We start from the raw sequence: 27,973 nt of genomic DNA on the forward strand, positions 1-27,973 counted from the left end.
CCCCTCCCCACCCCGTGACAGCAGTCAGTGTTGACACATCTTGCTGTTAGCTTTCTACTGCATGTTAGACTTGTGAACGCTGGACTGAAATGGTTTAAACAAAGTCCGTTCACATGGTGCCAGTGAAATGTGATATTATTGCATCTGATTCAGGAATTTGGTTTTCAGTTTAGTAAGAGGTGATAGGAAAGGCAAGGATCAATGGTAGTGGTGTGATATTTTGCAAAAAAAAAGGTGGCATTTCAATGCTACTGTCTTTTAAACAAATGGTTAGATTGGAGGACAGAGATGTTTGTGAATTGTCAGTCAGGTATCTGACTTGCTAGGATCACATCTGTAGCAGCAAGAGCAAACTATAAGGGATCATGTTGCACTTTAGAAAAAATAAATTAGTTTTTTACATTAAAAAACACTAGTGATGCGAGTGGAAAAACTTTTTTATTCTTCTTGTCGGTTACAGTTACAACTAACAACTCGGCTGGTTTAAGAAATCTTTCTCATGAAACAGTTGTTTGATCTATTTGTTTCTGAAAAGAAATTGTTTCTTTCATCTTCTGGATCAGTGAGGGTGAGCCAATTAGACATGAGGATTGTCAAACCTTTTTGCGTGCGCTTTCTCTCTCTCTTGCTCTGTCAACTTCTTTTTCTGGCCGTTTTTGTTTGAACTTTTTCAAAACAAAAATGGCCATTTGTACAAACTGCAAGTCAGGTGATGTGCATTTAGGAAATGGTCCCTTATCTCGAGCCTGGGTAGTTGTTAAGTAAGTCTAGCCAGGTCTTGTGGTAGCAGTGGAGTGTTGGAGACCTGTGGGTTCTCTCTGATTCCTCAGTGCTTGATGTTAGATGATCTCACTTCTGCAATTGCCTGAATGGCTGCCTGTGGAAAGGTGGTGGAATTGTTGGAGGTTTGGAAAGTTTATTTTGGGCTGGAGGTTGGATGTTTGCTTTAGTTCTGAAGTCAGAGTTAAAAACACTGAACTAAAACACTGGTTGTATATGACGTTCGTTTAGCAGCCTGTACTGCCCTGGCGTGGAAAGCAGTTGCTCTCCTATCACACAGATGTTGTTAGCTTTTGATCTGAATGCATGTGTGGCCACCTTGAAATAAATCAACCTGGCACCACTCTTAGCTCCCTCTGTGTTTAGCTACATTCCCAGAATAACAAAGTGACTGACTGTCTTATGTTGTGATATTACAGGAATTAAATTTTTTTCTGTGGGTTTAATAAATGTTTCTATATTCCATTTAGCCCTTGCGCAACAAAAGCATTGATCACATTGACCAGAATAGTGCGTGATACAAACATGAAACCTGCCTAGATACCCTTGATGTTTAAATTGAGAGTTTACCACAAAGCATTACGCTAATCTTAATACCCAAGAGTGACTAATGTAATAATATGTCTGCTCTTGAGTTCTGTTGTGGGAGGCTTGTGTGTGAATGTGTAACATTCACTTGCTAATGCAGTGTGTTAAATTACAGAGAAGAGGACCTTCTGGTTGTCTCCGTGTCTTAATTTTAGTGACCTCGAGGGGGATGTCAAGTCCTGCTTTAATTGTCAGTTTAGTGGAATATTACTGCAGGATACACACCAGGAATAGGATCTATAAATTGGACCAAATGGCAAGGGCTGCAGTGGGGGAGCTGACCACCTTCCTGTTCCCACCGTATTGTAACACACAGTGCTGTGCTTCCCTAAGCCCATTACCCATTTGGATTGACTCCGGTTGTGAAGCCCAGTATTATAGAGGATGCAAATTGTTTTGAGGTGATTGTACTGAGCATGAGCATTCCGAGAGAATGTTGCAGTGACTGAAATTACAGGGAAGTTGCCTGATTGTCCTGCTCATTACAAGTGAATATTCTTTTTTAAAACCCAAGGCAGGTTATTGATGCTTTATTTGTTGTATTTGGTCACAATCACAATTTTTAGTTTTTACATTCCATACACGACTATAAAACGACTGATTTTTGATTTTAGATTTACTTTCTTGTAACATTTCTTGTTTTAAATAAATATTTGGAATTGAAGGTGCCTGAAATTGTTTAAAACAGAAACCATGCTATATAACAGGGTGGTTTTGCTTGTGTGGATAGAGCATAGACTTAAGTTCTAGAAAGCTGTGTGTGTTTTTTCTTCAGTTGTATAGGGATAACAGTTGGATTTTGTATGGAAGCCCTTAGTTTTATGCACTGTTTCATTGGTTGCCAGTGAAGGTGGTGAGCTTAAACTTGCCAAAATTGTCACACCACAAGCTAAAGTTTTAGTTTTAAATTTCAAAACAGTTTGAGGTTTTGTTTAGGATTAACAAAGCTCTTCAGATTGGAGAAATGTCTTCCCCTATCTACATGCAGTATTGGTTTCCCAGTTTACTTCATTGTTTGTATATATTGGTGCTTCTCTGCTTGCTAACCAGGAAGCTCAAGTACATTAATTTCACACTAAGATCAGAGGAATAAATCTAAACCTAATGTCTAATAGTTTTATTTCATGTTGAAGGAGGGGGAATGATGTTTCTGTACGTAAAACCCCAATGAATCATATGATTGCCTGGTTGTGATGCGACAAACTGGCTTTGTGCTGCAATCATGGACTCAAAACATGGATCTGTGTCTGATGTGAATGTCTGGATGCAGCCTGAGATTGTTGGTCCTGCGCAGAGGGTACAGGGAGAGTCCTGGGTCCAGTGCCGAGTTGGCCACTGGGAAATAGGACAATGATTGATTTCTACAGTTCTTGAATTGGGAGTGGGAGGCAGAGATAAGATTTATCAAGGTGCCATTCCTTGGTCAGTGACTGCTTTAGAAAAGAGCGTGTGAATGTTGGTTGAGGATTGGGTCCAGCTGTGATGCTCCCAAAGCTGAAAAGCCTGATGGCAATTGGTCTTCAGAGTATGGAGCTGTATCTGTGTAATTGTTCGGAGTACGGCACTGGGCAGCGGTGAAGCTGTATCTATAATTGTTCAGCCTGTTCAGGGTTAAGCCCATGACTGGATGTTGGAATGGGGAAATAAGAATGTTTAGTTGTGGAAACTGCCACTTAGTGGAAATGTGTTTTGATGCAATACACATTTTTCAGTTTAATTTGTCGTGACATTAAGAGTCAGACTCTCCTGAAATCTGTCACTAGTGCTCCTGCTCTTACATCCAGCATGTATTAAATCAGTATGGCAATATGCTGTTAATATTGATTGCACGTAACTCAAAATCCAATTGAGTGTCGACACATTGGGGAAAATATACCTGTTCTCTTTAGCTTCACCCTCTTGACTGACAGTTGCTTTTCAGCGTTATGTGATGAACGTGGTGTCTGATCATATTCCTGTGTACAGTTAGTGTGTTGAAAGTTTAAGTACTAGTCGAATGTCTGTGGACCCTGCATTGTTTCTGGTGGTTTCTCTTTACAGTTAGTGTCCTGATCCTTTTTCTTTTTGTGAGTTTGTAGAAGTAACTATTTTGTATTTAGAAATAATAGGACTGGAATCATGTCTGTCACCAAAATAATAAGTGCAGCCAAAGTATGGCAATCCAAATAGTTTGAAATGTATCCATAATCATGTAGATGTTGGCTGACCTACAGTACAGGGTGGTAATCAGTGCTTTACAGAAAATAACCACTAGTGTCTGATGCTACTAACTGGGTGCTGAGTGCTGTTTTCTGTACATCACCGGTCCTCGTTAACAGGAAGTTTATCTATAAATTGGGTTTGCAAGCTCGCTCAGCTTTATTGCAAAAAAGATACGATTGTAGGGAAATACTGGAATGAGAACAGAAAATGCTGGTAATTCCAGTATGTCTGTCAGCATCTGACAGAGTAGCAACAGGCTGGTCTTGCAGCTTGGTGCTTATTCTGCCTTTTCTCCTTTTCAGATTTCTAGCAGTTTCAGTATAGAAATCGTATCTTGTCAATATTTATTGAAGTGAGACAATACTGAAACCTTTAGATTGCTGCTTTTTTTTTTAAACCTTGTAACCCTTGCTGGTTAGTGGCACAGTGCTGTCCCACCCTAGACAGACTGGCTCCACATCCCGTGGAATATTCCCGCTGTTCATAGGTGTAGGATCAGTATTAAAACTGTGTTTCTCCTCAGCCCAATCAAAGTGCAGCTTTTTGTTTCCATGAAATCATTTAATTTTAAATGCAGGCAAATTATTTCATGTTTGGGAATTCAACTCAGAGCAAATAATATCCAGGACACTTTGGGTAGGTTTTACGAATTCTGTATTGTGGGGATTAATCCCACTAGCTCACTGAGCAGTACTTCGGGAGCACAAATGGGGAGCTGGAAAGGAAGAGGATGATGGGGGCCCTGTCAAATTTTTCTTTTAAAAAGATTTGTAAAATCTATCCTGGTCTGATGTGACTTTTTTAAAAGCTGTGATCATTCAATATTGGTTGACTAATCAACTCTTCTCACTGCATAGTGAGGAATGTGTCTGCTATCTGTAAATGTTCCTTTTTTTGTCTCAACTTCAACAACGTAGATCTTAAAGTAATTGCTATTCAGGTACACAATGAAGGGCTATTCTGAAAAGTGCTTCCTCTAGGTGTAGCACAGTTTTGTAGACTGGCTTCTTGTATTCTGTTAGTGTGGTGTTCACTATGTGATTGCCTTATATGGTGCACAGTATCTTTTAATGCTGTTTCTTGCTATTTGTAAACTTTGTTTGAACTCTGGTGTTGTGGGAGATGGAGGTTGGAAAAGAGGCCGTGGGTCGATGACTGACTGTTTCATCTCTCTGTTTTGTGTCCAAGACTACTTTGTTTCTGCTGTTTGACTGCTTCATCCCAGGATCTGTACACATTCAAACTGTTTATATTTACTTTCGAACCCAGTTGGAAATCGATCAGCTGATACTTGGAGCTTGGGAAAGTAGTTTCTCACTTTAGTAGGGTGCTGAGCTCTTTGTGCTGCAAACACTCTGTGATCTTGTCTTGAATGGGTATTTCTTTAAGGCATCTGCCATGACTCAGATGGTAGCATTCTTGCCACTTGAGTCAGAAAGCCATGGGTTGAAGTCTCACTGCAGAAACGTGAATGCAGAATCTTAGTCGACTCTCGGGGCAATATAGAAGGGATATCTTTCAGATGAGATGTTAAACCGAGTTCCACTTTTCCTTCTGAAGTAATTTGTTGGCTGTAAAGATGTCCTAATGTTGTGATATAAAAATGTCTTTCATTTTAATTTTTGTATGTTTGTTTCAATGTCTGATGCTAAAAGATTATTCAGTTGTGAAGGGTGGTCGAATCTAAAGTGAACCACTCGCCATATGGTACATATATTTTCCAACCTTCTACAATAATGAGATTATCCTGGCTGATATACCACAGCCACGAGATGCCTATCTGTGCTAAGTTGCCAGAGCAGTTTTCACACTCTCTCTGTAATAAGCAGATAAGTACTGACCATTTCTGTGAGAACAGTTGGCTGTTTATTTGTCCAAACTCTATCTGTGCCATGTAATTTTAAGCCTTGGTGCCTGTTTTCTATTGCATTCTTCAGACTGACTTTTAAATGTGTGAATTTTGCAACCAGTAGATATCAATGGTTTTAGTTGCACATAATCCGCATCCCAGTTGTGGCAAAACCAATTAATATTCCACCTCCATACTGTGCAAGTGTTTCTAAATGAGTGGCCTCTCTGCTGTGAATATATTGGAGAGTGAGAGTCCTACCTGCATGCCTATGTTTGGGGTGTGTGTCCTATATTTGCACACAGGTCTTAGATAAACTGGTCCAGGGGAGCAGTTTGGTTTTACAGCCAGTCACTGGGTCTGTGTGTAATCTACATAGAATGAAATAGTTCATGTTTTAAGCAGAGGAGAATAGCTCTGCTCAACAAGGTGTTACGCAGAATCAATACAGTTTGATCTTCAAATTACAGACACCAGTTATTCTTGAATCTTCCTGTAGCTTTGAGCTGCTGCAGTATATATCCCACGCCCTTCCTCCTGGAGAGGCTGATGTTTGTTTTGGCCAACAGTTAGTGCATGATTTTGGCCTAAACTGTTGTGGAAAATGAATCGAGGAGATGTGCACTAAGCTTTTGCCCACCTGGTTTGTTCTACTGCTGAAGGAGTAGGACGGACTGACTTGATGCTACATTTGTGCAACGGTCAAAGGACCTCCAATCAGTGCCAACAGTGCTCTAGTTAAAGGGAACTGGGTGAATTAGTTACTCAGAATCTTACAGCATATAAATGCATTCTGCCCTTTACTATTTTTTATTTGTGGTGTCACTGGCTAGGCCAACAGTTATTGCCCAGAGGGCAGATTGGAATCAATCACATATGGGCCAAACCAGGTCAGGATAGCAGATTTCCTCTGCTGAAGGACCTTAGTTATAAAAATATAACTGGTTTGCTACTTAGATACTCACACTTTGTCCACCTTTTCATTCTAGAATTATATTGAATTTAGATTTCACCATTTGCTGTAGTGGGATTCAAACCATGTGCCCAGAACCTGGATTTGTCCTTTGGTGACTACCCCCAATTTTAAACATCAGTTCTTAACTTATCTCTCTTATTCTGACATCTTTCCTAATGATAGACCTTCATCCTTGCTACAATTCTAGTAGACTTTCACACCACCTCCAAACGACCCAGTTGAACTGATTCAGCTACAATCAAGCAGAGTCTGTGCTCTTTGTCTCTGACTTCTCATATGCAAATCAGCTCTAAAGCATCAACAATCAGAAGGTTGACTTGTTTGGGAAATGAAAGTGTCACATTGAACCATTTAGATTAAGGCACACTTGGTCAGAATGAAAGAGGTTTTGCTATGTTTCCTGAAGACATTGTTATCTCATTAGGAAGTGCTTGTGCAGCTAAGTGCTGATAAACTATCTTCCCATTCCCAAGATGTAATATGCCTCATTACAAAAACCATTTGAACACTAGAGACATAAGCTCGGTCTTCAAAACTACACTTAAAAAAAGAACTTTGATCACTAAGATGGTTCATGTTCCTAAACAGATTCTTAAAATTTTTTATGTGGAACAATTTGCTTCAAACTTTCTCAGTAGGGAGGAAGTGGGCCAACTGTACAATCCCTCTGAACCCTGGGCTTAACAGTAAGCTGTTGTCTAGTTGAGAATTTGGTGGTTTTAAACTGTGTAAAGCTGGCTGAATACATCTCTGTAAGGAATTAACGAAGGAAATGTGCATCAATGTTCAATTGTATTTTACTGGAAATATAATGCTTGCCTACCATACAGTTTCCCTTGCTGTGGTCTCTGTATTCTTCTGTGATCACAGGGCAATGGGCAAAATGTGAAGTGACCCACATGTGAAGATCCAAACTAGTAATAGGCTCAGACTTCTTGTCCTTTTTCCCTATATCTCGGGTTTGTTTCCTGTCTTTCTCCTGTGACCTGGGGCTAATCATAATCCCTTCGTTTAAAAAAAAAAGTCACATTGCAGTGTGTAGGAGTGTACCACATTTCCTACATTACAACGATTCCGAATGATACTGGCTATAAAATGCTTTGGAACATCTTGAATTTCTGAAAGATTCTATATAAATACAACTTTTATCCAGAAAAGTGCAATGAAGAGAGGGCTGGAAATCAGAGTTCTTAAAGTAATTGGGTAAATAAATGTATCTCAAACCTCTTTCTGCACCTGCTAGAAGATGAAAACAGTAGTGGTTTGTCAAATCCTTTGTGACTGTTGCTCCAAATTTATACGTGTGCCACAGCGATGTGAGGTTTGGAAGCAGCACCAGTACAGGTCTTTGTAGTTCCCACCATAATGTGGCATGAAACTTAGTGATTGGTGTTACTTCACAGTAGTGAGAGATTAATTAATGTACCATCAATTCAATGCAGCAAAAGTAAGCAAGTAGTATATGTAAAGTTTTTATTGTAGTCATATTCACAAAAATGATACAGTGTAAATATTTACATAAAAGTCTAGACCATGGCTGTTTACATTCATAATTATCCATACCAGGTTGGCAAATTAAAACACTATTATAAATGGACCAGCTGCAATGATCAGTCCCAGGCACAAGTCTGAAATAATTCCTCTCCAATCTAAAATAATTTTGTCAATGAAGATTATCACAAAGGTCCTTTTGAGACCTCTGCATATTTCAGTCAATCACTGGGAAGAAGGTGGGGTAACGGTTGCTGTTATTGTGGGAATGAGTAAACTGACACTTCTGTAAACATTGCTGAAGAAATTTATACAATTTATACAATATCTTTGTTTAGGCACACAGTACAGTTCCCTCTATGTAAGTTTCTATCCCACAACCATCATTCCAGCACCAATTCAGGTTAATGATTCAGAACAATTTACACTGTTTGCTTCAATATATGTATTAGTCCTCATCTGGAAATGCACCTTAATGTGTAATTTTAACAAACATAACACATTTGAAAACAATTCTAGTATGTGCAGAGGTGATAATATTATTCATGGGGTGTAGAGGAGTTCTAGGATTTTGACCCAACAACTGAAGGAACAGTCTGGTTTTAAATCAGGGGGGCGTGCGGAAGGTGGTCAATCTAATGGATTCCACTCTTCCCTACAGCTCTGTAAATATTTCATTTTTCAAGTGTATATTTCCAGCAACCTCTAGGGAAAGCCAGACAGCAGCTGCTATAACCACAATAATTTCACACCGTTTTGAAAGGACCCATGTAGTTCCTGTTTGACTGCATACTTGCACCAGTAATGGTTCACAGCTCTCTGTTTGCAGAGTACAAGTATTCACATTCTGCCTAGGTTCGTAACAGCTGAGTGCGACTTGTAGATCTATTTATGTTTCTTGGCTGACAGGCCAGCTGTTACTCTGTTAACGGTGGTGAAGGTTTGGGGATAAATTCTGTACAAAATAAAAACCTTGCTCAATACTGAGCAACCCAGCTGACTGAGGGATTGATTCCATTTAAAATCTTTGTGTTCAATGATGACTCTTAACAATTTACTGGCAACATTTATACCATTCAGCTCTGAACTTTTAGAGAGTCTGTTAAAACTAATTTTTAGCTAAAAGTGGAAAGCTGTTTGGCATCTCTTTGCAGAACCAACATAATGACACATGGCCTCCCTGAATACAGGTTCTAAAGAGCTATTACAGTATTTTGAATAATTTGCTCTCCTTTCTAAATTATAGAATTTAAAAAAAAATTGTGTCCCAGCTCTCCGATTACTTTAAATAACTTAGGCAAGTTGATGCTTGAAGATTGGAAAAACAGCAAGAAGATTATGTAGATCTCTGCACCTTATTAAAATGTAAAGAGTGGGTTACAGTGTAGTAACCAACCCCAAAGTCTGGGAAGGGAGAGTGCGAGAGATTAATAAAAAAAAATCAGCTAAACTTTGATTATCATCATCCAGTAACTCATGGTGTTCAACTGATCAACTCAAGAGTGGGTTTTGACTCCTGTTTAAGATGGGTGTTAGGCCTCCTCTGGATAAAGACCAGACACTCTGGTTACCTGGTATGTTCTTTGGGAGAGAGGAAGCAAGTCCCCTTCATAGAACTGAATCATTTACCATTTGAACAAATGCTTTTTCCAAAATATATAATGTTTGTTAAGTGTCTCTAAAATACATAAACGGTAACGTCCTGTGGACAATATGTTCACACTGACATTTGGCAATCCTTTCCCCTCTTTCAGAGGTGCTGGGATTAGTCAACTGAGTGCAACAATTCTTTGGTTGTTAACTCCAATCTGTCTTGCTCCATTACCTGGCTGTTTCAGAGCTTTGAGTTGGGTGTCTGTATAAGCAGCTCCCTCATGTCGACCAAGGCCTGTTCCAGGAAATGAGCCAGTTTTGCTGCGTTGGTCTCTGCACAGCTGTTGAAAGCAGACACAGCGAAGTTGATGTGGTCTTCCATGGGGTTGTAACACACACCATAACCATCTGGTACAACAGGCCCGAAGCACATGAGACAATCTATTTTAGCAGGTACCTAGGCAAACAGGAAAGATCTCAGTGTTACAACCTTACTCTTCTATTTGCCCCTCTTCAAAGCCAAGATAGTTGGCACAGACCATTGGGAGCTCTAGGAACTTTCACCTCTCACACTTCTCCAGTGCATTTCATCTGCAAATTTCTCCTTTCCCCCCCCCCCCCCCCCTCTCAAATTCCCAAATCCTTTCCAGTTTCCATAACATAGCTAGGGTTAAAGACCAAAACTAGACATCTACCATCTTCCCCTACCTGCAGTTCTGCATACACCAAATAGCTCAATGCAGAAGACCAGTTTCAGACCCTGAGTACCAGTGAGTGCTCCATATTTGCCAACACTTGTGTCTGTAGCTCACGCTTATGTTTGTGAACAGTTTTAAAACCTTTATGGTCTACCAACACTGACTTGAAACATTCTGTTGTCCAGAGCCCTCAGTAGTGTTGACTCTTCTATATGCCTAACTGCATATCGAAATTACCTTTATGACTCATCATCACCAACTTGAGGCAATTGCAGTGGGGATATAGTAGCCTCACTTGTGAAACCCACATCCTGTGAATTAAGAACAAATACAAGATGTAGGGGCAAGAAAAATGGCTATCACTCTCATTAGAGTTGGTAATAGGTCAGAGGGAAATATTCTGTCACCTCTAAGCCACGTGTTTGTGAGCATTCATGTCCCACTTTTGACTTGAAACTGCAAACTGATAGAAGCGTAGGAACAGGAGTAAGCCATTCAGCCTGTTTATCCACTCCACCCATCGCTGTGATCCTGCCTGATCATTCAGCTCTGTCACCTTTGATTCCTTTAGCCCCGAGAAGAAATAACTTCTTGAAAATATTCAACAATTTGGCCTCAACTGCTTTGTGTGGCAGAGAATTTTACAGGTTGACCACTCTGGGTGAAGACATTTCTCCTCATCCCAGTGCTACATGGTTTACTCCATAACCTTCGTTTGTGATCCCTGGTTATTAGGAATATCCAGCACTTACCCTGTTTGAATGCTATAGCTTTTTAAAAGACTTCCCACCCCAGTGAATATAGTCCTAATCCATCCAGTCTCTCTTCATACATCAGTCCTGCTGTCCCAGGAATCAGTCTGGAAGACCTTTGTTGAATTCCCTCTATAGTGAGAATGATCTTTCTCGGATAAGGAGAACAAAATTGCATATAATACTTCAGTTGTGGAATTACGAAGTCTTGGTATAATTGAGTACTAGACAGGGGACATCCTCATGCAAACCCTCTTGCTATGAAGGCCAACGTACCATTTTGCCCTCTTCACCACCTGCCATTGCTACTGCTCCTGGGCACCACTTGGAGTGCTGCACTGTCAGGGGGCATCTTTCACTGAAATACAGAATGTTTCAGTTGAGAGATTAAGGAGATGTCATACCTGCTCCCTTGTGTGGGCCCAAAGGATTCCAGGGCCCTACTGAATAACAAAGTTCTTTGTAGAGTCCTGGGAATAACATTGATTCCTTAAACAGCACAATTAAAATGGATTATTATCACATCACAGTTTGTGGGATCTTCCTGTGTGCAAACATCTCCACCCCCTCCGTTGCCCCCCTCCCTCCATTAGGAATTACATTTTAATTCAAAAGTCCGTCACTGGCTGTAAAGCACCTTGGGATGTCTTCTGCAAGGCACTATATAAATGTAGTTGTTTTCATTTCCCATTGAGCTGATAGAAAGTCGGTGTGAAAATTCAAACTCGAGCGAGTGAGGGGAAGATCACTTTTCAATTCTCCGGCAGTGACTGGGTATGGCTGTGATTAACGACTCACCAGCCCGAAAAAGAAACCTCTGAGGGGCCCTCGTTTGACTGGACAATGAGGGAACGGAGTGTCTCACCTGACTGGTCGATAGATTGAAATGAAAGGCAACAGCGTACGATGTATCCATGAAGATCTCCGGGATTCGAACCAGATCTTCGATAGCCTGAAGTTTAAGACCCAACAGGTGGCGATCGATAGCTTGGCCTCTGATTGCCTGAAGGTAAAATTCGATCAGCACAGTGTCACCTTGTAGCCCTCTATACCCACCATAGCCAAATCTGAACTCCACCAATCCCATCATTAACCCCTGCCCCAAACATAATTAATCACGAGTTTCCTGTACCACAGCAAATAGCAAGTCACAAAGGTCATTTTAAACACACTGTATATTTTTAGAAAGATTTATTGACAGGACGTGGGTATGGCTGGCTGGGTCAGTCGTTACTGCCCATCCCTAATTGCTTTCAAGGAGAAGATATCCTGGCTCAGCTAGCAGCACCCACAACTAGAGAATGATTAGAGAGACGCAGACGCAATGAGCAGTATCCCAGACCAATAACCCCCCCCTTACCATATCCGTGTAGGCTCTATGCATCTGAACAGCTTTCTTCAGCAATGCCACCTTCTCCTGGCTCTAAACACAAAACCAAAATAAAACTACTTACAGTCAGCAGTGAGTGTGTGAACTAAACTTGACTTCACAAACCCTAAAGTCAAGGGAATAGGCAATCAGCAACCAGAGAGCAAGAACAACTTCATATTGCAAGTGGCAGTTCCTGACTGACCTCTGCTGCTACAACAGTTTGTACGTTTGTAGCAACTTAACATAATCTGGGCTGTGGAAGCAAAAGAGACAGCAAGATCACAGTAAAACAACTTTGGGTGACTGATAGAAAGAGGCTAAATTATGAGAAAAAGCACCGATTGAATCTGTATTCACTACAGTGTGCTCCAGACTGACAATACCATCCATTGCCCTTTGGTGTTTCATTTCCATTTCAAATTGGCGTTTCTTTTTGGTACCTGATCTTTCAGATGTTTTATCCCCAGCTGAACCTTACCAGCTCACGTCATGACATCCTCATTGTGATCCGGCTGCCTTTCCAAGTTAACACAAAGTTATCCCCCAGAAGAGATTTCCTTTAGGTGGAGCAGATGAAGTTGATATTTTGGAGGTTTGTGTACCTGGAGCTGTGGATTATCCATGGCCCTGACAAAGACGGATGATCCAACAGTCGCTGAGCGGATTGTGTCAGTTCGCCCGAGGTGAAACATTCGCAGGGAGGCACTTTCATAGGTCGCACGCGGCTCCCCGTAAATCCTGACGGGAAAAACAAGCACAGCAAGATGGTGAAGGAGGGTGGAGTCTTGTTGGTAAGGGGAGCCTGGGGGTGGGGCTGAAATGGACAGTCACTGGGGACTCAGCAGACCAAGAAGCATTTGCAGTAATGGTACCTTCTCTTGTATAACTTGGTGTAGAGGGGCTTGTTGGGGACATGGCTCTCACTGTGCTCGGATTCCTGAAAGTGAACGCAGGGCCTTACATCTTTGAACACTTGGTCAAACAGTAGCACAGCTGGTCTGGGTATGTTTTAGACACATCCATGAAGATGGATCAATAACTCCATTCCTTCTGGATCAACCAGCAGAATGGCAGAAGCAAATCCAATGGGTTTTTGAAACTTGTTTCATGGGATGTGGGCGTCACTGACGAAGCCAGTGCTTGTTCACCATCCCTAACTGCCCCTTGAACTGAGTGTTTCACTTGGCCACTTCAGGGGGGAAATTGAGTTACTCACAATGCTGTGGGTCTGGAGTCACATGCATGGCCAGAGCAGGTGTTTCCATCCCTGGGCATGGAGATGTACATCTTTTGGTCCAACATGTCCACGCCGACCAGATATCCGAAATAAATCTGGGCCCATTTGCCAGCACTGGGCCCATATCCCGCTAAATCCTTATACCCATCCAGGTGACATTGAAATGTAATTGTACCAGCACTTCCTCTGGCAGCTCATTCCATACCATCCACTAGACTACCCATTAGCAGGGAGCTGTGATAAGCGGGTCGGTATTTAGCAGAGAGCTGTGATAAGAGGGTCGGTATTTAGCAGGGAGCTGTGATAAGAGGATCAGTATTTAGCAGGGAGCTGTGATAAGAGGGTCGGTATTTAGCAGGGAGCTGTGATAAGAGGGTTGGTATTTAGCAGGGAGCTGTGATAAGATGGTCGGTATTTAGCATGGAGCTGTGATAAGCGGGTCGGTATTTAGCAGAGAGCTGTGATAAGAGTGTCGGTATTTAGCAGGGAGCTGTGATAAGAGGGTCGGTATTTAGCAGAGAGCTGTGATAAGATGGTCGGTATTTAGCATGGAGCTGTGATAAGCGGGTCGGTATTTAGCAGAGCTGTGATAAGCGGGTCGGTATTTAGCAGGGAGCTGTGATAAGTGGGTCGGTATTTAGCAGAGAGCTACAATAAGTGGGTCGGTATCTCACAGAGAGCAGTGATAAGCGGGTTGGTATTTAGCAGGGAGCTGAGATATGCGGGTCGCGATTTAGCATGGAGCTGTAATAAGCGGGTCTGTATTTAGCAGACAGCTGTAATAAGCGGGTCGGTATTTAGCAGAGAGCGGTGATAAGCGGGTCGCGATTTAGCAGGGAGTGGTGATAAGCGGGTCGGGATTTAGCAGAGAGCTGTGATAAGCGGGTCGGGATTTAGCAGGGAGCGGTGATAAGGGGGTTGGTATTTAGCAGGGAGCGGTGATAAGTAGATCGGTATTTAGCAGGGAGCGGTGATAAGTAGATCGGTATTTAGCAGGGAGCTGTGATAAGTAGATCAGTATTTAGCAGGGAGCTGAGATAAGGGGGTCGGGTATTTAGCAGGGAGCTGTGATAAGTAGATCGGTATTTAACAGGGAGCTGTGATAAGGGGGTCGGTATTTAGCAGGGAGCTGTGATAAGCGGGTTGGTATTTAGCAGGGAGCTGTGATAAGCGACTCAATATTTATTAGAGAGCTGGCACTGTCTTGGAGACTGCATACCTGTAATAAGCTAGCTGCAGGGCCACCTGGATTAAAGCATCTGGGCTCATTTTCTGGGACTTCACATAGTCTTTTCCAAAGTGCTGGAACACGAAGCACTTTATATCCACATCACGCACCATCCTAGTGAGAAAGATAGAGAAGTATTAAAATCGTCACCATCGCTGACCTCAGGGCCCCTCAGTGCGAAGCTCCCTGGCTCCTGTCCAGATAGAACGTCACACTCCTTCCGGCAAGGCATGTTAAATAGCAATTCGAGACTGGCCTGCAGATGATGTTATTTTCTCTTTACAGCCCCTACCCAACTGCCCATTAACTGTAGTGACCCCACTCCCATCCCTAACCCCCTTGTTGCTTTCTTTAGGGGAAATGTGAAGGGCAGTGGAACAGAGCATAAAACTGGTGTGGCAGCCTGGACATGGTACAACAGGCAGCAGGGTGACTGTCTGCTGTCTCACAGAGCTGCGGAGCCAGGTTCGATTCCAGCCTCAGGCTATTGTCTGTGTGGAGTTTGCGCATTCTCCCCGTATCTGTGGGGGTTTCTTCTGAGTGCTCTGGTTTCGGTTTCCTCCTACATTCCAAAGATGTGCAGGTTAGGTAGATTGGCAATGGAAAATTGATCAGATCAGATTCCCTACAGTGTGGTAACAGGCCCTTCGGCCCAACAAGTCCACACTGACCCTCTGAGGAGTAACCCATACAGACCCATTCCCCTGTATTTACCCCTGACTAAAGTACCTAACACTACGGGCAATTTAGCATGGCCAATTCACCAAACCTGCACATCTTTGGACTGTGGGAGGAAACCGGAGCACCCGGAGGAAACTCACGCAGACATGGGGAGAATGTACAAACTCCAGACAGACAGTCGCCCGAGGCTGGAATTGAACACTGGTGCTGTGATGCAGCAGTGCTAACCACTGAGCCACCCCAAAATTGCCCATAGTATCCAGGGAAGTGCGGGTAGGTGGGTTAGCTAGGGGTAATGCAGGGTTATGGGGTGTAGGTCTGGGCGGGATGTACTTTGGAGGGTGGGTGTGGACTCAATGGGCCCAATGGCTTGCTCCCACACTTCAGGGATTCTGTGACACTTAGTCATCTGGGGAAGCTGTTGCATATTATTTTGAAGGATTTATTTTCTTATTACTAACTATCAGAAACTCTCCAAGCTAAGCAGAAAAAGCAGGAGTAGGTCATTTTGCTCCTTAAGCTCACTCCGCTATTCAACAGGACCCTGTCAGAAACACATTTTTATAGATGATAAGAATTTGAAAATTTGGACAATTGCTGGGGTGCAAAGTATTTGCTATGTGACTTCTTGGAACTCAAACAGAAATGAGACTTGTTTCCTGTTTACTGGAAAACCCCTAGTTAATTTGAGAGGATATATCCCGAGGGGTAAGAGACTGTGCTTGTGATCTTAATTTGTAGACAAATAGGAGGAGGTTCAGAAGAAGCCTTGGCTGAAAGTGCCTAGCAACAGCCTCTGAATTGAAGTGACTGTGTTTGTCAGGATACCTTTGCCACGTCTATTAGAAAACGACCTCCATGTTAGAAATTGTAAACTCTGTCTCATCTGAAAACTGGGGGTTTAAAGAATGCAGATGGAGGGAAGTCTCAATCTGTGATTAAAAGATAATCTTTAAAATAAAACCAGCTGAAGAAATCTCTCAATGAAATACTTTCAGGGAACCTGAGAATTTTCCAATAACCAATATCCCTCATCTTTTCAAATTTTGAACGCTGAATTGTTAAACCAATTCAAAGCCCTAGGTCTAACTGGCCTTCCAACCAGATAGTCTTCATTGGCTCTGTGACTGACAGCAATCTGATCTGGTCAGTAGGAAATCAAAGGAATCAATTCTATGTTCTAGGCTCAAACCCTTGACTTAGAAGCGAGTGTGTTCCTTTTTTTCTGAATTCCTAATAACTCTGCACAGAAACAGGAGGAAACACAACTCTGCAGTGAGTATACGTTAGAATAAAGTAGAAATATAGTTCAAGTCTGCAAAATAGCTACTTCAACTGATTTTTGCCACTTGTTTAAAGAACAATTTTGTTTGAATAAACAAGTGGCTTTGAGATAACTGGTGAAAGTTTATTTTGTTCAGTAAGAGTGTAAAACACCATTTTGCTGATAAAATAAACCACTGACCCGTTGGAGTAGTGGGGTTTGACCACCAGCATCCTCCTCCTCCAGCCACAGTCGTAACAATTTCATCCCCACTTCATTTTCTGACTCTATCACCATGTTCCTTATTTGGAGTTGCCGGTGTTGGGCTGGGGTTGACAAAGTTACAAATCGCAACACCAGGTTGTAGACTAACAGGTTTATTTGGAAGCACTAGCTTTCGGAGCACTTACTCCTTCATCAGGTGGTTGGACAAACCTGTTGGATTCTAACCTGGTGTTGTGTGATATCTAACCACATTCCTTAATACACAAATATCCAGAACTGCATCAATCTTGGTCTTGAATCTACTCAATGACTGAGTATTCACCCCTCTGTGGGGCAGAGAGTTCTGTAGGTCCACTCTCAGTATTTAATCCTGAAACAGTGCCCCACCTTCAGTGAAGCAGCCGTTTCGCATCCTCCCAGTCCAACCCTGTCGGAGGGCTCAACAAAATCACCTCTCATTCTGCTAAACTCCAGAGCAGACAGAGCTGTTCTAATCAATCCCACCTCCCAAAGGAATCTCCCCATTTCAGCATCCAGGGTAAACATTACTGTACATCCATAATAGCAAGAATCGCTTTCTTCAGGTAAGGTAACAAAAACGGTAAATTACACTCCAGCTGTGATTGGACAAACATACAAACTATGACCTGGAGTCAGCCATTTGACCCCTTGAGCATGTTTCACACATACCCACCTACTCCCCTGAGAACCTCTCACACCCTTCCTCATCAAGGGTCTATCTATCCCTCTCTGCCTTAAAGATATTTGAACACTGCTTCAACCACCTTTTCAGTTACTCTGTGGGGAAAATATCCCTCTTGTTTTCTTCCCTTCTGGGATGTGGGCGTAGCTAGCTCAGTCTCACCAAAGCCCCGAATAAACTGCACACCAAGCCCTCACCGTGGCTGCGTCCAAATTTGGAAACTCTGTGCATTGGCAAAGGAGGGTGGCCCCACTCCACACAGACTGCAGTGGTTGAAGATAGCAGGTCCCCACCACAAACCCATGGCAATAAATGACTAGCAATGCTCACAGTCCGAGCACCAACATTAGGAGAAAACTCACATGTTGAGGTTCTGTTTTGCTTTCTCAATGTCTCTCTTTATATCGGGTGTGATGTTGAAACGGAGTTTCCGAGGCATGGCCAGTGGAATCATTGGAGAACGAACCATTACCGAGGTGTTGCTGAAATAGAAGAGACAACAATTGTTCACTTCTTTACAAATATTACAGATCCTGCAGAACAGCAATATGCCATTCAAGCGACTTGCTCTGGACTGGTGTTTCTGCTCCAATCCTCACTGCATCCTTCCATTCCTTTCTCCCATGTATTTATCCAACTCCCCATGAATACATCTATACCATTCCCCTCGACCATACCCTGTAGGAGCGAGTTCCACAATCTCATGATTTTGAATAGAGGTTACTTCTGAATTCCTGATTCGGATTTACTGCTGTGACTGCATTGCAAATTGAAAAGGCTGGTTTGCACTGTGGTGGTGAACTTCTCAGGAGCCCCACTTGAGCACGGCAGTGTCCACCATCCTAGCTGCTGAGGAAGGCAGTAGGCTGAGAAGGAGCACGATTCATTGACCTCAGGTTTTCTCCAGCACCTTTTCTGAACCAGTTGGGGTTTTCCTGCTCACATCTTCCAAAGCCCTTCGAAACGAAGTCACCCATCCAACGCCTGTCGATATATATGCCCACCACACATCCTTAAACTGGAAAAGCAATGTCACAGAGTCAGCGCTGAGGGGGCGCCACACTATTGAAGGGTCAGTGCTGAGGGAGTGCCGCACTGTCGAAAGGTCAGTGCTGAGGGGGTGCCACACTGTCAGAGGGTCAGTGCTGAGGGAGTGCCGCACTGTCGGAGGGTCAGTGCTGAGGGCGCGCCGCGCTGGCGGAGGGTCAGTGCTGAGGGAGTGCCGCGCTGGCGGAGGGTCAGTGCTGAGGGAGTGCCGCGTTGTCGGAGGGTCAGCGCTGAGGGAGTGCCGCATTGTCGGAGGGTCAGCAGAGTTCTGCATTGCTGAAGTTATCTGCCTTGTGGATGAGACATTAAACTGAGGCCCCAACTGCCTCTCAGCTGAGTACAAAACATCCTTCAGCTACCAATCTGAAGAGGAGCTGGCAAATTCTAACTTGTGGCTTGATCAATATTTATCATTCAACCAAGGCAGTTAAAACAAATGGTGTTGTAATTATCATGTCTCTATTTATGGGAACCTGCCAGGCATGTACATGGAACATCGAATAATACAGCGCAGAACAGGCCCTTCTGCCCTCGATGTTATGCTGACCTGTGAACTATTCTCAGCCCATCCCCCTACACTATCCCATCATCATCCATGTGCTTATCTAAGGATTGTTTAAATCTCCCTAATGTGGCTGAGGTAACTACATTGGCAGGTAGGGCATTCCACACCCTTACCACTCTCTGAGTAACGAACCTACCTCTGACATCTGTCTTAAATATATCACCACTCAATTTGTAGTTATGCCCTCTCGTACAAGCTGACATCATCAACCTAGGAAAAAAAGACTTTCACTGTCTACCCTATCTAATCCTCTGATCATCTTGTATGTCTCTATCAAGTTCCCCCCTTAGCCTTCTTCTTGCCAATGAGAACAGGGTCAAGTCTCTCAGCCTTTCCTCATAAGATCTTCCCTCCAGACCAAGCAACATCCTGGTAAATCTCCTCTGCACCTTTTCCAATGTTTCTAAATTCTTTCTGAAATATGGGGACCAGAACTGTACACAATATTCCAAGTGTGGCCACACCAGCATTTTGTACAGTTGCAGCATGATATTGCGGCTCCGGAACTCAATCCCTCTATGAACGAAACCTAACACACCTTGTGCCTCTTAACAGCACTATCCACCTGGGTGGCAACTTCCATGGATCGATGTCCATGGACTCCAAGACCCCTCTGCATATCCACACTACCAAGAATCTTTCCATTGACCCAGTACTCTGCCTTCCTGTTATTCTTCCCAAAGTCCACTACTGCACCGACTTTAGTGTCATCTGCAAATTTACTAACCCACCCACCTTTGCCTGCCTCTAAGTCATTTATAAAAATGACAAACAGCAGTGGTCCCAAAATAGATCCTTGTGACACACCACTCGTAACCGGATTCCAGGCTGAATATTTCCCATCAACCACCACTCACTGCCTTCTTTCAGAAAGCCAGTTTCTAATCCAAACTGCTAAATCACCCTCAATTCCATACCTCTGCATTTTCTCCAACAGCCGACCATGTGGAACCTTATCAAAGGCTTTACTGAAGTCCATGTATACCACGTCAACTGCCCTACCTTCATCTACATGTTTGGTCACCTTCTCAAAAAACTCAATGAGGTTTGTGAGACACAACCTGCCCTTGATGAAACTATTTAACTATCTGAAATCAAATTGTTGCTTGCTAAATGATTTATAAATCCTATCTCTTATAATCCTTTCCAAAACCTTTCCTACAACAGAAGTAAGGCTCACTGGTCTATAATTACCTGGGTCATCTCTACTGCCCTTCTTGAACAAGGGCATAACATTTGCAATCCGCCAGTCCTCTGGTACTAAACCTGTAGTCAATGACGACTCTAATATCAAAGCCAAAGGCTCTGCTATCTCCTCCCTAGCTTTCCAGAGAATCCTTGGATAAATCCCATCCGGCCCACGGGTCTTGTCTACATTCACTCCTTCTAGAATTGATAACACTGTTCGTAACTAACCTCAATTGTTTCTCGTCTAATATCTCGTCCTTCATTCTTCTCCTCTACAATATTCTCCTTTTCTTGAGTGAAAACCAATGAGAAATGGTCATTTAGCACCTCTCCGATCTCCACAGGATCCACACTCAACTTCCCACTTCTGTCTTTGACTGGCCCTATTCCTACCCTAATCATCCTTTTATTCCTCACATACCTACAGAAAGCTTTAGGGTTCTCCTTTATTCTATTTGCTAAAGACTGCTCGTGTCCTCTCTTTGCTCTTAACTCTCTCTTTAAACCCTCCCTAGCTGATCTGTAACTCTCCAACGCCTCATCTGAACCATCTTGCCTCATCAACACATAAGCCGCCTCCTTCTTCTTAACAATAGATGCAATTTCTGTAGTAAACCACGGTTCCCTTACCTTATCACTTCCTCCCTGCCTGACAGGGACATTCCTATCAAGGACACACAATATCTGTTCCTTAAACCAGCAACACATTTCCATTGTCTGCATCCCTTGCATTTTGCTACCCCATTCTATGCATCCTAATTCTGGCCTAATTCACATTATAATTGCCCTTTCCCCATTGATAACTCTTGACCTGTGGCATGTACCTATCCCTTTCCATCGCTAAACTAAACGTAACTGAATTATGGTCACTCTCTCCAAAGTGCTCACCTACAACTAAATCAAAACACCTGGCCTGGTTCATTACCAAGCACCAGATCCAGTCTGGCCTCCCCTCTTGTCGGCCTTTCGACATACTGTGTCAGGAAACTCTCCTGTACACATTGGACAAAAACTGATCCATCCAACATACTAGAGTTATTGCATTTCCAGTTAATGTTGGGGAAGTTAAAGTCCCCCATAATGACCACTCTGTTCCTTTCACTCCTACCCAGAATAATTTTGCTAATCCTCTCTTCCACATCCCTGGAACTCAGCGGAGGCCTATAAAAAACTCCAAGCAGTATGACCTCTCCCCTCCTGTTTCTAACCTCAGCCCATACTACCTCAGTAGATGAGTCCTCATCAAAAGGTTCTTTCAGCTACCGTTATAGTATCCTTGACTAACAAGGCCACACCTCCGCCTCTTTTACCACCTTGCCTGTTCTTAATGAAAGATCTATACCCTGAAACCTGCAACATCCATTCCTCACCCTGCACTATCCATGTCTCCGAAATGGCCACAACATCGAAGTCCCAGGTACCTATCCATGCTGCAAACACACCTACTTTGTTTTGGATACTTCTGGTGTTGAAGTAAACACACTTCAAACCACTTCGCTGTCTGCCAGCACATTCCTGTGACCCTGAAATCCTGTCCCTGTCCTCCCTACTCTCATTCTCCTGTGCACTGCACCTACACCTCCGCTTCCCATCCCCCTGCTGAGCTAGTTTAAACCCACCCGAATAGCACCAGCAAATGTCCCACCCAGGATATTAGTACCTCTCTGGTTCAAGTGAAGACTGTCCTGTTTATACAAGTCCCACCTTCCCCAGAATGAGCCCCAATTATCCAAGAACCTGAAACTCTCCCTCCTGCACCATCCTCGCAGCCACGTGGCCAGCTGATATCACTCCCTATTCCTTGCCTCAAGTATTTCCTATTTTATTAACAATGAGCAAACCTCAAGAGCTCTTAATGGACTGAAGTGCTTTTGGATGTCCTGAGATCATAAAAAATAGGCAAGTCTTTATAAAATCACCCAGGTTTGAGATGCTGCACTAATTGGACAGTGAGCTGGCATTGACAGATTGGGCTGCATCACTTTTATTGTGATCTCGACTCCAAAGCAGTCACCCTAATCCAGATTGAGCTAATTATTGAAATCATAAAGCCACAATATTCCATGACTTTAAACAGAGGAACTTTTTACTTTACAAGATTCAAACACAAACACAACCTGAATGTTACTTTAAGTAGCAGTGATTGAAAGAATGCTTCAATTAATAGGCCCAGTTTGGTGAATTCTAAACTTTCAATGACACAATCATGGCAGCTCTTATGAACTGGCTTAGCAATCCAGTCAGGGTTTAATGTCATCCGACTCAATATCAGAATCCTTTAAAAGCATGTCTTCCCCACGAAGAGTTTCAGCTGCTGTTCTTGTAGGATTTGGCCTGATCCTCAGCAACAACATGTCACAACCAAGCCAGCTTCCACACGCCCAGCTTCCACTCAGCTGGCACATGTCCGCCCAACTTTCTCAATTCTGCTGACAATATTCTGGATAGATAGATCCTTGAAGATTACCCCTGAGCAGCAGAGCAGCTAGTTTCTAACCTTGGATTCAGTCTTCATTTCCTCAGAAATGGAAAGGTTTGGTTTCCTTTCTCAGTTTACAGTTTTTCCGCCTCGGAAAATGTAAATTTTAAAGACCTTGAATTCCAGCATGCCACCTTTCTGGTCTGTAAGATTTTACCAGTCAGCTCCTGAGCACCATGAGGTACCTGACTGGCTGTGGGATTTGGCTTCATTCAGACAGAATGGTCAGAAACAAGGAACGCCCTAGGGATGAGGGAAAATGTGTACTCTGACCAGATCCTCTACATTGCAGGAACCCACCACCAATCTCCCTACGGAAATCATTATTTACATGGTAAGTATGACAAACATTGCTATCAACAGAGCCTGCGAACACTGTGCCAAATGACTAATCTCCTATCTGCCCAAAAACTGATCATCTACGAGACACATGTCAGGAGTGTGATGGAATACTCCCCCACTTGCCCGGATGGGGGCAGCACCAACTTGATTTGAAACAAAGCAGCCCACAGCATTGGCACCACAGCCACAAACACTCACTCCTTCCACCACCGACGCTCAGTAGCAGCAGGGTGTACCATCAGCAAGATGCACTGCAGAATTTCACCAAAGATCCTCAGACAGCACCTTCCAGACCCATGACCATTATAAACCACATCGCAGCCTGACTAGGAAACCTAGCATTGTTCTTTTACTGTTGCTGTGTCAAAATCCTGCAAGTCCTTCCCTGTCGGTACTGAGTGCCCCTATCCCATGGGGACTCAGGCAGTTCAAGAAGGATGTGAACCAACCCACCATCTTCAGGGCAATGAGGGATTGCAATGTGATGCTGACCCACTGTGCAACACCCATATCCCATGAGAAACAAAAAGAAATCCAGATTCTTACCAATACTCGAAGACATGATCCAGCAAAGCAACGATGGGTGGTCCTTCTGCTGGAGAATGCTCATAAACCAAACCACAAGATCCATCCTCTCCGACAATAAACTGCAAAAAGAAACCCCAACATGGAGTAAGTTGAAGCAGCAAATGACTGTCGATGCTGGAATGTGTACTAAGAACAAATACTGGAGATCACAGCTCGTTCGGCAACATCCATGGAGGGAAAGCAAGCTAACATTTCCAGTCTAGATGACTCTCCATCAGAGCTGAAGCTCTGATAGAGTCATTTAGAATTGAAACATTAGCTTGCTTTCTCTCCATGGATGTTGCCTGACCCAAGGAATAAGTTGGGTCAATTGTTTGAAGTTGCAGGTGTGATACCAGCGGTTCCATGTTTAGCCCAGAGTTATACCGGCTTGGTAGGTTTTGTGTGTGTATATGTGTGTGTGTGTGCGTCTGTGTCTGTGTATGTGTGTCTGTATGTGTGCGCGCATCTGTGTCAGTGTGTGTGTGGGGTGTGGGGTGCGGGTTTGGGTGTGTGCGCGCGTCTGTGTCCGTGTGTGTGTCTGTGTGGGTGTGTGTTGGTGGGAGTGATTGTGGGCGTCAGTGTGGGTGTGTGCGCGCATCTGTGTGTGTGTGTGTGTGTGGGGTGTGTGTGTGTGTGTGTGGGGTGTGTGTGTGGGGTGTGTGTGTGTGTGTGTGGGGTGTGTGTGTGTGTGTGTGTGTGTGGTGTGTGTGTGTGTGTGTGGGGTGTGTGTGTCTGTGTGGGGCGTGGGAGTCTGTGTCGGTGTGGGTATCTGTGAGGGTGTGGGTGTGGGTATCTGTGAGGGTGGGTGTGGGTGTGAGTGTGTCGGTGTGAGTGTGGATGTGAGTGTCTGTGTTGGTGTGAGTATGGGTGTGGGTGTGAGTGTCTGTGTTGGTGTGAATGTGGGTGTGAGTGTGGATGTGAGTGTCTGTGTTGGTGTGAGTGTGGGTGTGGGTGTGGATGTGAGTGTCTGTGTTGGTGTGGGTGTGAGTGTCTGTGTTGGTGTGAGTGTGGGTGTGAGTGTCTGTGTTGGTGTGAGTATGGGTGTGGGTGTGAGTGTCTGTGTTGGTGTGAGTGTGGGTGTGAGTGTGGATGTGAGTGTCTGTGTTGGTGTGAGTGTCTGTGTTGGTGTGAGTGTGGGTGTGAGTGTCTGTGTTGGTGTGAGTGTGGGTGTGAGTGTCTGTGTTGGTGTGAGTGTGGGTGTGAGTGTGGATGTGAGTGTCTGTGTTGGTGTGAGTGTGGGTGTGAGTGTGGATGTGAGTGTCTGTGTTGGTGTGAGTGTGGGTGTGAGTGTGGATGTGAGTGTCTGTGTTGGTGTGAGTGTCTGTGTTGGTGTGAGTGTGGGTGTGAGTGTCTGTGTTGGTGTGAGTGTGGGTGTGAATGTCTGTGTTGGTGTGGGTGAGAGTGTGGGTGTGAGTGTCTGTGTTGGTGTGAGTGTGGGTGTGGCTGTGTCTGTGTGGGTGTGAGTGTGTCGGTGTGAGTGTCTGTGTTGGCGAGAGAGCGTGGGTGTGGGTGTGGGTGGCTGTCTGTGTGGGTGTGGGTGTGGGTGTGAGTGTGAGTGTGTCTGTGTGGGTGTGGGTGTGGGTGTGTGGGTGGCTGTCTGTGATGGTGAGAGTGTGAGTGTAGGTGGTGAAGAAGAGTTTGGACATGGTGGTTCTCTTTTCAATCACTGTGCAGTTCCCTGGCCCACTCCCCCTCCCCCACACCCTTGCTGGAATGCTGTGACGGGGTCTACACTCTGCGGGATCGCCTTCAGAATCATCAAACAACCTGCCCTGGATGTGAGGGGAGTGACCAATGCCCGTGCATTTTACTTAATTTGAGGAACAGAAGCTCTGACTTATCCACCTTTTTAAAAAGAGACAAAAGTTTTGGTTTTATTAAGACATTAACACATGGACAAACAGAGAGACTGGTGGAGTTGCGATGCAGGATACCAATGTTTAGATTGAATCAGGATTTGGTCGGCAGGGAGGGTCGGGAGCAGGATGACCGGGCGGAAGTTGCTGTGTGGGTGATGTACGTGGAGGTGGAGGTGGAGGTGGAGGTGTCACGGGCTGCTAGGTAACATCATACCCAATCCAGGTACAATCATACCCAATAGCTTGTCTCTCTCTCTCTCTGGTGCTTCCAGAAGAGAAATCAGGACAGCCAAGGAAATAATTTTTTATTTTTCCAGTTGAAAGGTGGTATAATTAAGAGGTGCCAAATATTTGTCAACAAATTCACCATGGAGCAGAGTTCATGACATTCTGCACTGCCAGATATATGCTCACTTATGTTCAGACACTCTCAGACCCCCTGCTAACTAACAGACTACCTTAGATATACACAGTCTCTCTCAGATACACTACAGATGTGCATAGATACACTCTCTCTCTCTCTCTCTCTCACTCACACACACACACACACACACACACACACTGACACACACACACACACTGACACACACACACACACTGACACACACACACTCACACATTGACACATAAATAATGCCCCATGCTGGGCGCTTGCACTTATGCATAAGATCCCACCTCCCCATTATGCTTTCATTAGGGGCGGCACGGTCACTCAGTGGTTAGCACTGCTGCCTCACAGCGCCAGGGACCCGGGTTCGATCTCAGCCTTGGGCGACTGACTATGTGGAGTTTGCACATTCTCCCAGTGTCTGCGTGGGTTTCCTCCAGGTGCTCTGGTTTCCTCCCACAGTCCAAAGATGTGCAGGCCAGGTGAATTGGCCATGCTCAATAGCCCATAGTGTGAGGTGCATTGGTAAGAGGGAAATGGGACTGGGTGGGTTACTCATCGGAAGGTCTTGTTGGGCCACAGGGTCTGTTTCCACACTGAAGGGGAAACTAAACTAATCTAATCCCACACATTACTGCAAAAATCAAAACCACACAGACTTGTTGCCAGAGAGGAAAGGCTGTAAGACTTGGGTTTGGAGATGTTTGTTTGGATTGGTCAGTGCCTTTCCCCGATGCTCACTCACCTGCAGGGTTTTATCGAACCACCGGTTTCCACTGTTCCACCGACTGCCACCCCCGTGCAGCATCTGCGCTGCCACGTGGCTCATGTACAGCTCGTCGGACACCTTTGGCACTGGAGCATCCAGGCAGACTGTGAAGATACTTTTCTGGATGCATTTCACAGACTCTTTGTTCACCTTATCTGCAGGAGTTTTTGTTTGGAGGTGTTGGACAAGAGAAACAAGGATACTCTCAAACTTCCTGCTTTTCATTAATGTAGCCACCACAAATAATTATCAATAACTATTCAATGACTCTAAGGTATGACAGTAAACGATCACTGCTGTAAGGACAAGACCATTTTACTGCACAGTTAAAACCATGTTCACACGATCATGCGTTAAAGTTTAATTGACAAATGAATATTGCCATGGATTCTGCTAGAACTCCTTCATGCATTGCACCCAACAGGAAGATTTTTCATATCTCTCTGAGCGGGCACATGGGACCATTTAATGGCTCAGCTAAATAGTAGGATGGTAAAAACAATGACTGCAGATGCTGAAAATCAAATACTGGATTAGTGGTGCTGGAAGAGCACAGCAGTTCAGGCAGCATCCAACGAGCAGCGAAATCAACGTTTCGGGCAAAAGCAGTAGGATGGGCCAATGGTACGGTGCTCCCTCAGCGCTGACCCTCCGGCTGTGCGGCGCTCCCTCAGCGCTGACCCTCCGGCTGTGCGGCGCTCCCTCAGCGCTGACCCTCCGGCTGTGCGGCGCTCCCTCAGCGCTGACCCTCCGGCTGTGCGGCGCTCCCTCAGCGCTGACCCTCCGGCTGTGCGGCGCTCCCTCAGCGCTGACCCTCCGGCTGTGCGGCGCTCCCTCAGCGCTGACCCTCCGGCTGTGCGGCGCTCCCTCAGCGCTGACCCTCCGGCTGTGCGGCGCTCCCTCAGCGCTGACCCTCCGGCTGTGCGGCGCTCCCTCAGCGCTGACCCTCCGGCTGTGCGGCGCTCCCTCAGCGCTGACCCTCCGGCTGTGCGGCGCTCCCTCAGCGCTGATCCTCCGGCTGTGCGGCGCTCCCTCAGCGCTGACCCTCCGGCTGTGCGGCGCTCCCTCAGCGCTGACCCTCCGGCTGTGCGGCGCTCCCTCAGCGCTGACCCTCCGGCTGTGCGGCG

General features: G+C 44.6%; 1 protein-coding gene across 4 annotated transcripts in view; it reads right to left on the reverse strand.

The window, feature by feature from the left end:
- Positions 1–7,867: 7,867 nt before the first annotated feature.
- Positions 7,868–27,973, reverse strand: part of LOC140469471 (carnitine O-acetyltransferase-like) — a 44,025-nt gene continuing 23,919 nt past the window's right edge. For 3 of the 4 annotated variants that reach the window (XM_072566014.1, XM_072566013.1, XM_072566016.1), the window contains 8 exons: positions 26,823–27,001; positions 23,807–23,907; positions 18,002–18,121; positions 14,758–14,880; positions 12,904–13,039; positions 12,290–12,352; positions 11,795–11,932; positions 7,868–9,936 (listed from right to left, as the gene is read on the reverse strand). In XM_072566014.1, coding sequence (XP_072422115.1) covers positions 9,721–9,936; positions 11,795–11,932; positions 12,290–12,352; positions 12,904–13,039; positions 14,758–14,880; positions 18,002–18,121; positions 23,807–23,907; positions 26,823–27,001 — 1,076 coding nt within the window. In that variant the 3' untranslated portion in view covers positions 7,868–9,720. Of the gene's footprint in view, positions 9,937–10,119; positions 11,288–11,794; positions 11,933–12,289; positions 12,353–12,903; positions 13,040–14,757; positions 14,881–18,001; positions 18,122–23,806; positions 23,908–26,822; positions 27,002–27,973 lie in introns of those variants that run through there. The other variant, XM_072566015.1, reaches the window with a different exon arrangement.

Source organism: Chiloscyllium punctatum, chromosome 49 (assembly GCF_047496795.1).
Source record: "Chiloscyllium punctatum isolate Juve2018m chromosome 49, sChiPun1.3, whole genome shotgun sequence".
Classification (NCBI taxonomy): Eukaryota; Metazoa; Chordata; class Chondrichthyes; order Orectolobiformes; family Hemiscylliidae; genus Chiloscyllium; species Chiloscyllium punctatum.